At 44.9% G+C, this 12275-nt stretch overlaps 1 protein-coding gene across 1 annotated transcript; it reads right to left on the bottom strand.

Moving 5' to 3' along the window:
* Nucleotides 1-421: 421 nt before the first annotated feature.
* Nucleotides 422-11574, bottom strand: Cd3g (CD3 gamma subunit of T-cell receptor complex). The gene is made up of 7 exons (XM_050156328.1): nt 11471-11574; nt 6611-6634; nt 5704-5934; nt 5008-5139; nt 2702-2745; nt 2078-2160; nt 422-1379 (listed from the first exon to the last, which is right to left on the bottom strand). The coding sequence occupies exons 1-6, from the start codon at nt 11523-11525 to the stop codon at nt 2095-2097; spliced, it is 552 nt and encodes a 183-aa protein (XP_050012285.1). The 5' UTR covers nt 11526-11574; the 3' UTR covers nt 422-1379; nt 2078-2094.
* Between the last annotated feature and the right edge of the window lie 701 nt (nt 11575-12275).

Below are 12275 nucleotides of genomic sequence, written 5' to 3' on the forward strand. Positions count from 1 at the left end.
TGGGTCTCACAGTCCCCATGACCACTGGAACAGAACCCTGGAATCCCATAGGCTTCCCAGTCCCAGAGACCTGGGAGATCCAAGAGTGGCAACTTTCTGGACCAACTAGGGTCAAGGTGAAGGAGATCTCATGGGCCGGGGGCTCCGGAAAGGTTGCAGATATCTTTCTGAAATAGGCACCCTAACCGCAATGAGAGGAGAGAGTGGAAGAGAGGAGATGTCACCAGCAGAGTGAAGCCAGGACAACTCCCGAAAGGCTTTGTTCCTGGGTCCCGTCTGTATTCTTATTTTACACTTTAGAACCACAAGGCGGGGTGGGCAAGCAAGCAAGCTTTACTGGAAACTTATGTAGCAGCCAGTAGGCTGTTCAGGGCAACGACTCATGCTTTAGCTATTTCTCCATGTCGTTCTGTTCCCGGAGCAAGTGAAATCATGCTTGGCAAATAGGTAGGACATGTAGTGCTGTCAGTGAGTCCCTAAATAAATCAATAGCCAGTAACCGGTCTTTCTACCTTATTCTGTGTCATAATCTTCAGGTTGGCTTAGGAGAAAATGCAAGATGTATAGTGTTATATCATTGTATGAAGAATAGGGGAAGAATAAAGTGAACTTAAGAACCATTCTTCCATGCTTAAAATATGTTCAAGAACATATGTATGAAACTCATTTGCCTGTGGGGAAGGTTACTTTGGTTGGGGATCCAGGTAGAAGGAAACCTTTCACTATCTACTGCATATATAATTCACTGGTGTTATTATTATGTATTTATTTATTATTATTATTATAGTGTTGTGATATGTATGTATAGGGTCTGTATATGCTTAGCATGTGTGTGGAGGTCTGAGAACAGCATGGTGGAGTAGGTTTTTTTTTTTTTTTTGACTTTTTGGAGATTGAGCTCAGGTCTTCAGGCTTGTGTGGCAAAGACTTTTATCTGATGAGCCACCCCATTGCCATATTGGTCCGCTAAATTAGAAACAGCATAATACCCTAGTGAATGTTAAACAGGAAAAGTCTGTTTGGACAGAGGTGGTTATACCCGATCTTTTAATTTTGTCGTTTACAATTTTCACCAATAGGTGACGCTCTGCAAACACCACGCTGTACTTTTTCCCCTTCACTGTTTTTTGTGAGGGTCTGGGGGTAGGGTGCCGTGACTTTAACACAGCGCCTCAAGCAAGCTTGACAAGTGCTCTACTACTGAGTTACACCACCACCTTCCCCAAGCTTGGACTTTTATTTTATTTTGAGAAAACCCCAGAATTTCTCAGACAGTTCTCTGCTTGCCACCTCTGCAGGTTAACAGTAGGGATGAAGATCTCTCTACCGGGCTCTCTCTAAAACACATTGCTTTGATCCTGGGATGGAAAGGGCAATACCTGGAATGAGAAAGAAAATTTGTAATTGGTCAGAAAACCAACTGATGTTTTCAAATCTGTGTTCCTGATTGACACTGGTGTAGGGCTGATTGGATCAGAACTTCTGATTCGTTGTTGGGCTTATTTTAGAAGTTCATAAGGTGATTTTTTCCCCCACTAGATCAAGATAGCTAGGAACTCACAGGGAACTACCTCTGCTTTCAGAGTTCTGGGGGTTAAAGGCATGCTTCACCATACCAGTTTTGAGGTTTTTTTTTTTTGTTTGTTTGTTTTTTGTTTGTTTGGTTTTGGTTTTTTGAGACAGGGTTTCTCTGTGGCTTTGGAGCCTGTCCTGGAACTAGCTCTTTTAGACCAGGCTGGCCTCGAACTCACAGAGTCCGGCCTGCCTCTGCCTCCTGTGTGCTGGGATTAAAGGCATGTGCCACCACTGCCCGGTCTGAGACTTTAATGGGGTTAAGATTAATGTTCAGCATCTCTGTGGCTCAGGGCTCTTCTCTCAGAGGATTTACATTTGCTTAGGGCTCCCAAGTATTCACTGAGTCCTGGTACCAGTGACTTTGGGAGAAAGACTCCACACTCCTCTACCCACACCCTACTTCTCATCCTTATTGCAAAGAGATTTGGCAGCCGCTGGGAAGCACGCCGGTCATGCAGAGGCAGAGCCCCTCCCCGAGATGAGCGGTGAAGCACACACTTACTTGGAGTACTGTTGAGCTCACTTCCTCCTTGGATGACTTCCTTGGAGATGGCTATATTGCTCGTTGTCCCGATCCCTGAGGGGCTGAAGAGGACAGTATAACCATCCACTCACGTTTTATCCTTTATTAATTAATGTAAAGCATATCCATCAAATATTTTATTTATTTATTTATTATGTATACAATATTCTGTCTGTGTGTATGCCCGCAGGCCAGAAGAGGGCACCAGGCCCCATTACAGATGGTTGTGAGCCACCATGTGGTTGCTGGGAATTGAACTCAGGACCTTTGGAAGAGGAGGCAATGCTCTTAACCTCTGAGCCATCTCTCCAGCCCCTCCATCAAATATTTTTATGAACAAAACTTTAGGCGATTCACAGCTCTAGGAGCCAAAAGAATGAGGAGAGGAAGGGTCCTCGTGGAATTTCCTCATGTGTCTTTTTCTCACCAGCTCCTTACCTCGGTCTTTATGTTTCCCATACTATCCAACACAGCAACCGTCTATTAAGTAGCATGTCAGAAGCGGATCTTTATCTCTACAGTAGCTTCCAGAGAACTTGCCCACAATCCTTAAGGTCCACCCCAAAGACCGGGGCACCGTTTTTCTCTTCCCTGGTTCTTTACCTGGTAGAGCTGTTCATTCGGCAACAGAGTCTGCTTGTCCGAAGCTGCACAAGAAATAGACAAAATATACATTTAAAGACAGAATGATAATTGAGTTATTCACACGATAGAATTCTAAGTAGTATGAGAGTCAGCTGCACACAAGAATATGGATCATTCTCAAAAGCACATTGTTGAGCAAAAGGAGCTACGCACAAGACTACGTGTTGCACAAGTCCGTTCCCACAGAACTAGAACCAAACAGAACACCTCTGTAGCCAGAGGTCAGGATAGAGCCCATGCTCAGGGGCAGGTAGCGGCTGGGAGTGACTGTCAGTGGGACTTCCATATGGTGTTGGTAACGCTTGGTTTCTTAAACTGGGTGTCGGATGCACAAGTATGTTTGCTTTGTCCACTTTATTTTAGCTGTATTCTTGTGATTCACTTTTCCATATGTAGGTTTTACTTCAATGAAAAGCTTCCTCCTGGGGGATCAGGGATGCAGATCAGTTGGTTGGGTGCTTAGTATGTGTGAGGTCATGAGTTTGATCCGCAACACAACTTATACAGGACGCGTCGCAGCATATGCTTATAATACCAACACTTGGGAGGTAGAAGCAGGTGGATCGGAAGTGCAAGGTACAGTTACATAAGACTTCTTTTATTTTTTTTAAAGAATGTTTTCCTTCCTTTTTTCTTTCTTTCTTTTTAATATTTATTTATTATGTATACAGTGTTCTGTCTGTATGTCTGCCTGCAGGCCAGAAGAGGGCACCAGATGGGTGTTGTGAGCCACCATATGGTTACTGGAAATTGAACTCAGGACCTCTGGAAGAGCATTCACTGCTCTTAACCACTGAGCCATCTCTCCAGCCCCTTCCTTTTTTCTTTCTTTGGGACAAGATCCCACAATGTAGCTGGCTGGCCTGGAACTTTGTGTATAGACCAAGCTAGCCTCAAACTTAAGGTGACCCTCTTGTCTCAGCTTCCTTAGTGCTAGGATTGTCGATGTGAGCCACTACATTATTAATTCCATAAATAATTCTGTTTTTGAGGTTGGGTCTCACTATGTAACCCTTAGCTGGCCTGAAACTTAGTATATAGACATCAGTCTCGAATTCACAGAAATCTGTCTGCCTCTGCCTCTGGAGTGCAGGGATTAAAGGTGTGCACCGTTATGCCTGTCCTCAATAAAGTATTAAAACACAGAGAGAGATCAAGCATGGTAACTCGTGCCTATAATCTCACTCCTTGTGAAGAACTGCAGGGATCTGAGTCAGCCTGAGCTACATAATGAATTCCAGCCAGGGCTACCTTACAAGACTCTGTCTCAACAACAACAACAACAACAGAAAAAACAATAAGAAAAAATAAATTTAAGGGAAAAAAGGCCAAATCTTAGGCAAATCCCAAATATGCTAGGATAATAAGAAATGTCTTTCCTTCTTGCCCTACAGAGACATAAGATCATCAATTATGAATTAGCAATATGCACCAACAGTCTCCCTGCTGGGTCTATTTTGATAAGAAGGAAGCCAAGGGTCTTAGTTGGTCCCATCTCTCAACTCATGATATTCTTTTTCTTCCAGGACTGGGAATGAACTCAGAGCTTCACAATGCCACCTAAGTGTTTTATACTGAGCTACATTATATAACTATAATGTATATTTATATTATATATAATATGTTTATATTATATATAAATAACTTCAATTATTTATGTGTATTTTTTTTAAAGATAGGATCTCAGGTAGCTTAGACTGGCCTTGAACTCACTCCATAGCTTTGTATGACCTTGACCTTCAGATCCCCCTTTCTCTATCTCCCAAACACTTGGACTACAGGCTCGTGTCACCATACCCAGTTTTATTCAGTGCTAGGGACTGAATCAATTCCGAGCTTGAAGTAGGCAAAGCAGGGCTCTAATACCTGTGACACATCTCCAGCTGCTCCTCTTCATTTCAAGATAGGGTCTTATGTAGACCAGGTTGGCCTCAAACTCTCTATGTGGCCAAAAATGATCTTGAATGTCTGATTCTCCAGCCTCCATCTCTTGAGTGTTGGGATTATAGGCATGTGCTACCACATTTGGTTTGAGCGTTCTGGGGCTTGAACCTTAGGCCTTGTGCAAACTAGATAAGTGGTCTACTAATTGAGCTCCTACCCCTTTACAAATTTAATTTTAAGACAGGGTATTAAAATATACTTATATTATATTATATTATATATAAGGTTGCCTTGGCAGCCTTGAACTCAGGGCCCTCCGGCCTGAGCCTCCTAAGTACCTAGGATTACAAGCATGTAGCACCACATTTAGCTTGATTTACCTCGTGACTGCCGAACTCCATCCTGCCCAGCAATGAAGTATACACCGACAGCAAGGAAGAAGATGCTGATGATTTCAGCAAAGATAAAACCCGATATGGTACCCGAACTGAGCTCAATGCAGTTCTCACACACTGTGGGGAACAAGACACAGGGAGGGCTAGACCTCTCTCGGAATGTAAGGTGTTATTGCATCTTTCCTTTCTTCTGCCCACCACCATCAGTGCCTCTGCCCTGGGCAGCAGGAGCTGCCCTCTCTGTGTGGTATGACGATAGAGTATCCTTGCCCCAAGAACTGTTGCTTGCCAGTGTTCCTCTCTGAGAAATTCCAGGGACGCCTAAACAGTTCTATCAACGGGAACTCAGTGAAGGAGAAGGAAGACCTGATCTCCAGTCTCGACAACCCCGCTCTCCTCTCCACTGCACAGTCCCCCCCTCCTAACTGATTTATTTGCTGAGCCGCTCTAATCCATGTGGTCCACCCAAAAGTTAAACAGGTAGTACAGGGCTGTGCTTTCTCAAGACACTGTGGGAAGTGTCAATTTAAAGAGTAGTAACCCTAGACAAAGAGAACCAGCTATTATTATTACCACAAATCACTGCTTAGCATCTGTCCCCACCTTGTCCCAGACTGGTAAGCCCACCAGAACAGTAAGTTCTGCTGAATTCCCAACAAGCATCGCGAAGGGGTTACATACTTCTGTAATACACTTGGAGTGGCTTTGACTTGTCCTTTGCTCCTTGACACCAGTACATGCCGCGAGGGTCTTTGGTACTGCTTCCTAGATTCCACTTGTTTTTAGTTGCATTCGGAGGGCTTATTATGTTCCCGTCTTTAAGCCACGTGATGGTCTTGTCTTTCAAGTCACACATCAGAAGTACAGACCCATCTCCTCGATTGTCATCCACTTTTACCACATAATGGTTTTCTGGAAAGGGGTAGATTGCGGTTCTGTTAAGGGGCTTTGTGATCGTACCAGAAGACTAGTAGAACACTGTTTCTCCATCATTACGGCGCATGCGAATCACACAGGGACCATGGTAGAATATCAGCTCTTATTTAGAAGTTCTGGGGAGGTGAGGTCTGTTACTCACATGCTAATGCTGCTGGTTCAGTCATGTTTTAAGGCATGCTTCGTTACTAAGATCCTGTTTCTACTGCAAGAACCAGACAATTCATTGCTTAGGTCTAGGTAAGCTGCCCAGAATGGGTCCCAGCAGGACACTGATTTGGTTGATAATGGAAAAGTCAGCTCTCCAACTCTTACCACCTTATCTTTTCAAACTTGTTCCTTTTCTAAATTACAAGACTATTTTTTTTAAATGAATGTGTGTGTGTGTGTGTGTGTGTGTGTGTGCATGTCATGTATGTAGAGGTACCCACAGAGGCCAGAAGAGGGTGTTGGGTGTCCTAGAGCTGGAGTTAGAGACAGTTGTGAGTCATCTTCTGTGGGTGCTAGAAACTGAACTTAGGTCCTCCAGAAGAATAAGAAGTGTTCTTGACTATTGAGTCATCTTCTCAGCCCCTGAGACTACTGTTGTAGGAAGCCGTACTTCTATGGAGTTCCTCATAATTTGAGAATAGAGAGGAACCATTTCTCTTACCTTTTTTTTCCTGGGCCACAATACCTGGAAAGATGGAAGAAAGATAAAGAATCAGTTTGGCATGGGCTTGTTCTGATGGGCCAAGGTATTCACATGGTCACATGAGGTCAAGATCAAGAGAGATACTAGTCCATGGCAATGGCTCCATCTGTGTTCCTCTCCTGGATGTAACCTAAATCACCAAACTCAACTACACATTGCTGTGTTTGGTCTTTGCGCTATCTTTCTGGGTGGGATTTTTCTTTCTTCCTTTCTTTAATATTTATCTTATTATTAGTTGTGTGTATCTGTGTATGAACATCAGAGCAAGTTCATGTGTGCATGAGAATTCAGTTGCCTGTGGAGACAAGAGGCATCAGCTCTCTGGATCTGGAGTTATAGACAGTTGTGAGCTGCCTGTCCCAGATGCTGGGAACCAAACTCTGGTCTTTTGCAAGAACAGTAAATCCTTAACCACTTAGCCATCTCTCCAGCCCTGCTGCATGTGAGTTTCTAAATCTTTGGGATTTCTTGAGTGATGAGCGTGCCTTTGCTGTTCATGGTAGACCCTTGGCTACCCTGACTTTATGCTAAGGAGATGATTTGAGAAGGAGCTGGTAAAGTTTTACCATCTAGGGAATGAAGATTTTGAAGCTGCCATTAATACCAGTGCTTATAAAAATGTGTATGAACGATAATAGAAGACTTCATGATGCAGCTTTTAAAAGTTTGCCATCCATAATGGGGTGGGGATTTACAGGGATACAGCTGTTTTGAGGCTACCCACAATCCTGCAATAAACCCCCCACCCTTTCTCTGTAAATAAACCGACTAAACTGATTCTCTAAGCTGGACTTTGGTGGAATTATTATTTTGATTTGCACCAGTGTCCTACCTGAAGTGAACAGTCCGTTCATGTCTCTCCAAGAACAAGATAGCATAACAAATTGGTGCTCAAACATGGGCGTGGTAGTACCAAAGCACTTGGTAGGCTACAAGAGCCTTTCATGGCTCTTGCTTTGGGTAGTAAGGTACACAACCGAAGCTGAGCATCTGAAGGTGGAACATCACAAGAGCAGTTCCAATATGACGGTCCCTTCCCCCATGTGGAATATAGTGGTGGAAGTTTTTGCTATGATAGATGCATGGGCCTCACTATAGGTAAGGCTGGACCATCAGAAAGTAAACTGTCCATGGGGGATATCCTGGGGTGGCTGTCTTAAGGATTTAGTAAATCTCAGCCAGGAAGTGGTGGCTCACATCTCTAATCTTGGCACTTTGGAAGCAGAGGAAGTGGATCTTTGTGAGTTTGAAGCCAGTCTGGTCTACAAGAGCAAGTTCCAGAACAGCAAAGATTACACAGAGAAATCCTGTCTCAATAGACAAAAAAAATTTAATAAAACTTATAAAAAAATATGAGAGAGGTGTGGATGAACACCTTTAACCCCAACACTTGGGAGACAAGGTGCGGAGATATCTGAAAGTCTACATATTGAGTTCCAGGATAGCCAGGATACATAGTGATACCCTGCCTCAAAGAGACGGGGGGGGGGGGGGGGGGGGGGGGGGGGGGGGGGGGAGCTGGGCAGTGGTGGTGCACGCCTTTAATCCCAGCACTTGGGAGGCAGAGGCAGGCAGATCTCTGTGAGTTCGAGACCAGCCTGGTCTACAAGAGCTAGTTCCAGGACAGGCTCCAAAACCACAGAGAAACCCTGTCTCAAAAAACCAAAAAAAAAAAAAAAAAAAAAAAAAAGAGACGGGGGGGGGGGAGAGGAAAAAAGAAATAATTGATTCATTGATTCTGCTCAAGAAAAAAAGTTTAGTAGAGGAAATGACATTGGCTTACATTGAAGAACAAGTAAAAACTTACCAGATAGGGAAAGGCATTTTGGGTGGGAAAAAATAGCTAATTAAATATGCAGATTTGGAAAAGGTGAGGGAAGTGATAGGGCTCGATGTGGAGTTGGTGATGGGGGAGCTAGTCATGAGTCCAAGTCTAACAGAAGTAGTTGGAAGCATCAACTGTCCTACAACTTCTGCAAGCCGATGCTGTTTATGAATGACACCAGCATACTGCCTAGAACATGGGAGGAGCCCCATCTGCCAGGTGAATGGTTATGGGAATGAATCATGTAGGTGGATACAACAGTTAAATATATTACTATTCTAAAGATATGTTTTATATGTATGAGTGTTTGCTTGATGTGTATATGTGCACCGTGAGCGTGCCTGGTGCTGGTGGAAGCCAGAAGAGAACATCCCAGTTTCCTGGAACTGGAGTTACAGACAGTTGTGAACCGCCTTGTGGGTTCTAGGACTCAAACCCCAGTCTTCTCCAAGCACAGTAAGCATGTTCTTAAGTGCTGAACCATCTCTATGGCCCCAAACATGTTTTTACTAGTCCTTATCTCTAATCATTTGGCTATTGTAAGAGAGCAAGGAGATTCTTCGTTCTGCTCAGAGTCAGTAGGAGCGGAGATGGTAGTGACCGCTGACATTGTTGACATTTGCGTATCTGAGTGTGGTCTCTTCAGACTCAGGAACCCACATAGCCAAATATCCAATAGACTGGTATGAGAATTGAGTTCAGAGGGCAGTGGTGTTTAAGTGTTCACAACTTACTGGTGGCTGAGCTAGATCAGGACTTGGCTTTTCTGTTGCTCAACCTGGTATTCTTTCCAGAGCCTTCTGTCTGACTTTCAGTATTGCCCTTGAGCCTGCGCTGTCTGCAGCTTTCTCCGCTTTCTCTCAGCAAGGCTGCTCCCCTCTCTCCATCTTCTCCACGTCTCCCACTCCACTGTCCTACATGTCACCGTAGTACCATTGCCTCCCTCCCTGCTTTGAGAGCAGTGGTGCTGTTGTGGTCCCGTCCTGCTTCCTGTCTGATGACAAACCCGCCTCCCGAGAGCCCCTGCACCTGCTTTCTGTTGCCCTCACCCACACTCTTGCCTTCCTGTGTGTGCCCTTGACTCTGCCCTCCTTCTTTCCGAATCTACTCTAGACTTTTATTTTGCCTGTTGCCATCTCCTTTAGCTAAAAAATGTACTCACCCATTTTTTAATTTATTTTTATTTTCAAGACAGTCTCTGTGTAGTCCTGGCTGTCCTGGAGCTCTCTCTGTAGACCTCTCTGGCCTTGAACTTATGAAGAGCTGCCTGTCTCTGCCTAGAGTGCTGGGGTTACAGGCGTGTGCCATCACTGCCCAGGCATTGTTTATTTCGTATGCTCCTTTTCTCTTTTACGCCACCTCTTCTGCCTCTCACTCGCATCCTCTACTCCAGCACAGCTCTTACTCCAGCACAGTTCCTACCCTGCCACACTTTATCACCCACCCTCCACCTTTTTTTTTTTTTCTAGCCAGTCTGGCATCCCCTCACACCACTCTACTGAAACTGTGCTAATCAGTCATGATCTTCATTTCACCAAATTCCACAAATTTAAAATTTAACTGTATCCTTATATTAGTGGTTTATGTTTGACATTTTCTACCCTGTTTGTTGTTGTTGTTTTGGGACAGGGTTTCCCACTGTCTAGGCTGACCTAGAATTTGCTATATAGCCCAGGTTACACTGGAACTATTGACTTTCCTGACTCTACCTCCCGAGTACTGAGTTTAGATGCTGCTACATCCAACAAATATTTCCTACTCTTGGCTCCTCACAGCTCCATCCTCAGTTCTTTGTTCTTGACATGTCACAGAAGGGTTTTGTAGTTTCAGCAACTTCCAGGCCTTTAGCAAGGTGTGGTGACTTATGTCTCTATCACCAGCACTCAGGAGGCTGAGGCCAGAGGATTGCCTGTGAGTTGGAGGCCAGCCTGGGCTACATAGTAAGACCCTGTTAAAAAGGAAGGGAGTGGGAACATTGTGATGTGGCAGGTAAAAGGATTTGTTTTTTATTCTAGGCACCACATAGTGGAGAAAGAGACCAGTTCCTTCAGGTTGTCCTCTGATTTCCATGTATGTACTACGGCATGCACATAACGAACAAGCAAACAAATAAATAAGATAATTTTCATGACTTTAGCTTCCCCCAGGGTACCCAGGTTCAGTCTAGTTCACCTACTTCCTGTTGGTGAACTAGTGTGTCTGTATGCACACACAGGTATGCCTATGCTACATCTTGTGCTCAGTGTGTCAGCAGTGAAACCCATCTCTCCAATGACACCTGAGCTCTTGCGAACAGAAGGGTTTGGTTCATCCTTTTCTTCTATGGAGTCTCACATATCTGGATCTCGGCATGCTTGTGGACCGGTTAAACAGCTTTGTGGGCAAATGTTTCATAGATCCACTGACTGTATCCCTTTCTCCCAATTTTCTCACCTTGGCCGTGTCACCACGTGTGACACGTGTGTGTGTGTGGTGTGTGCGCACATGCGTGTGTGTGTGTGTGTGTGTGTGTGTGTGTGTGCGCGCACACGCGCCTGACTGAGCTGAAGGTGGTGATGTGTCCAGGCTGGCTGGCCTGCTAGAAAGCCTTGGGACCCATCAGTCCCTGCCTTCCCAGCACTGTGATGACAAGAGTCAGCCACCATATCCTCCATATCCTCATTTTAAGTGGGTTCCAGGGATCGAATTCAGATTCCCTTGCTTGCCTGCTAAGTAATCACCTTCTGACTGAGTCATTACCCCAGCTGCACGGCCCTTCTGAAGTACATTCAAGCCTAAGATGGCGGCAGTATGATCCTCTCTCTAGCCAGTTTAGCCCTCAGGTCCCTGTGCTTCTTTCTGGCAGAGAACAGCTGGAGGCTTCCTTTTTTGCCTCTCGATGACAGATGAAGATGGCTCAAGGTTAGTTAGGATTCCAATAACCTTACCTCCCCGGTCATGGCCTCGTCTCCTGAGCCTTTCCCAGGCTGTCAGACCCTCGAGTAAACTCTTACCTTGAAGAAGAAAGATCACCAGGATGAGGCCAGTCAGACCCTTCCCCTGCTCCATGTTGATCTCTTTTCTTCTCTAGTTAAAGTGTAGAGGTTCCTCAGCAGCCAGCCAACCAGCCTGTGTAGTTGCTAGCCTGGCTCCTCCCACCCAGCATCCTTTGAGCTGGGGCTCTGAGGAGAGGCAAAACCCAAAAGTGTGGGCACAGGGGCCCCAGCGGGGATGGTGTTGCAAGGCATATCTCTTGTCTTTGTTTGTTTGTTTGTTTGTTGTTGTTAAGACTCATGCGGTGTCTGTCAGGTAGCAGGGAGGGAGAGCGAGGGTTCTGGAGTCCCACTTGGAAACCTCCTTATCCTTAGAACTTCTTTGATAAAACAGATTGAGGACCTATTTGTAGTTGTTGCTGGGACTAGACTTGTTGGTCACTTGATCCCAGAATTCATGGTTTTGGGTAAGGATTTTAGGTGTATAGGGCTGGAGTTCAGAAAGATGGAAAAAACATCTTAGTGTGGACCTTCATTGAGCAATCTTGTCACTGTTCTTTTGGGAACATCAAAATGGAACCTACCTGAAAATAGGTAGGCCCATCCCAACAGGACAGCTAGCATATCTCTTGGGTCACAGCCCTGGGAGATTTCCAGGGTCTCAGGCCATTGTCTCAGTCAGTCAGTCAATGGGTAAGAGAAACTCACAGAACTCCTATGTGACACCGGGCACAAACATAGTTCTGTCCCCAAGCAGATGACCTTCTGACCATGGCAGAGTGGAAAGTTTCAGATCCCCACAGCCTGTTTTAAAAAAAAAAATTTT

This window comes from Alexandromys fortis, unplaced genomic scaffold (assembly GCF_014885135.2).
Source record: "Alexandromys fortis isolate MF-2015 unplaced genomic scaffold, M_Fortis_MF-2015_v1.1 scaffold_89, whole genome shotgun sequence".
Taxonomy (NCBI): Eukaryota; Metazoa; Chordata; class Mammalia; order Rodentia; family Cricetidae; genus Alexandromys; species Alexandromys fortis.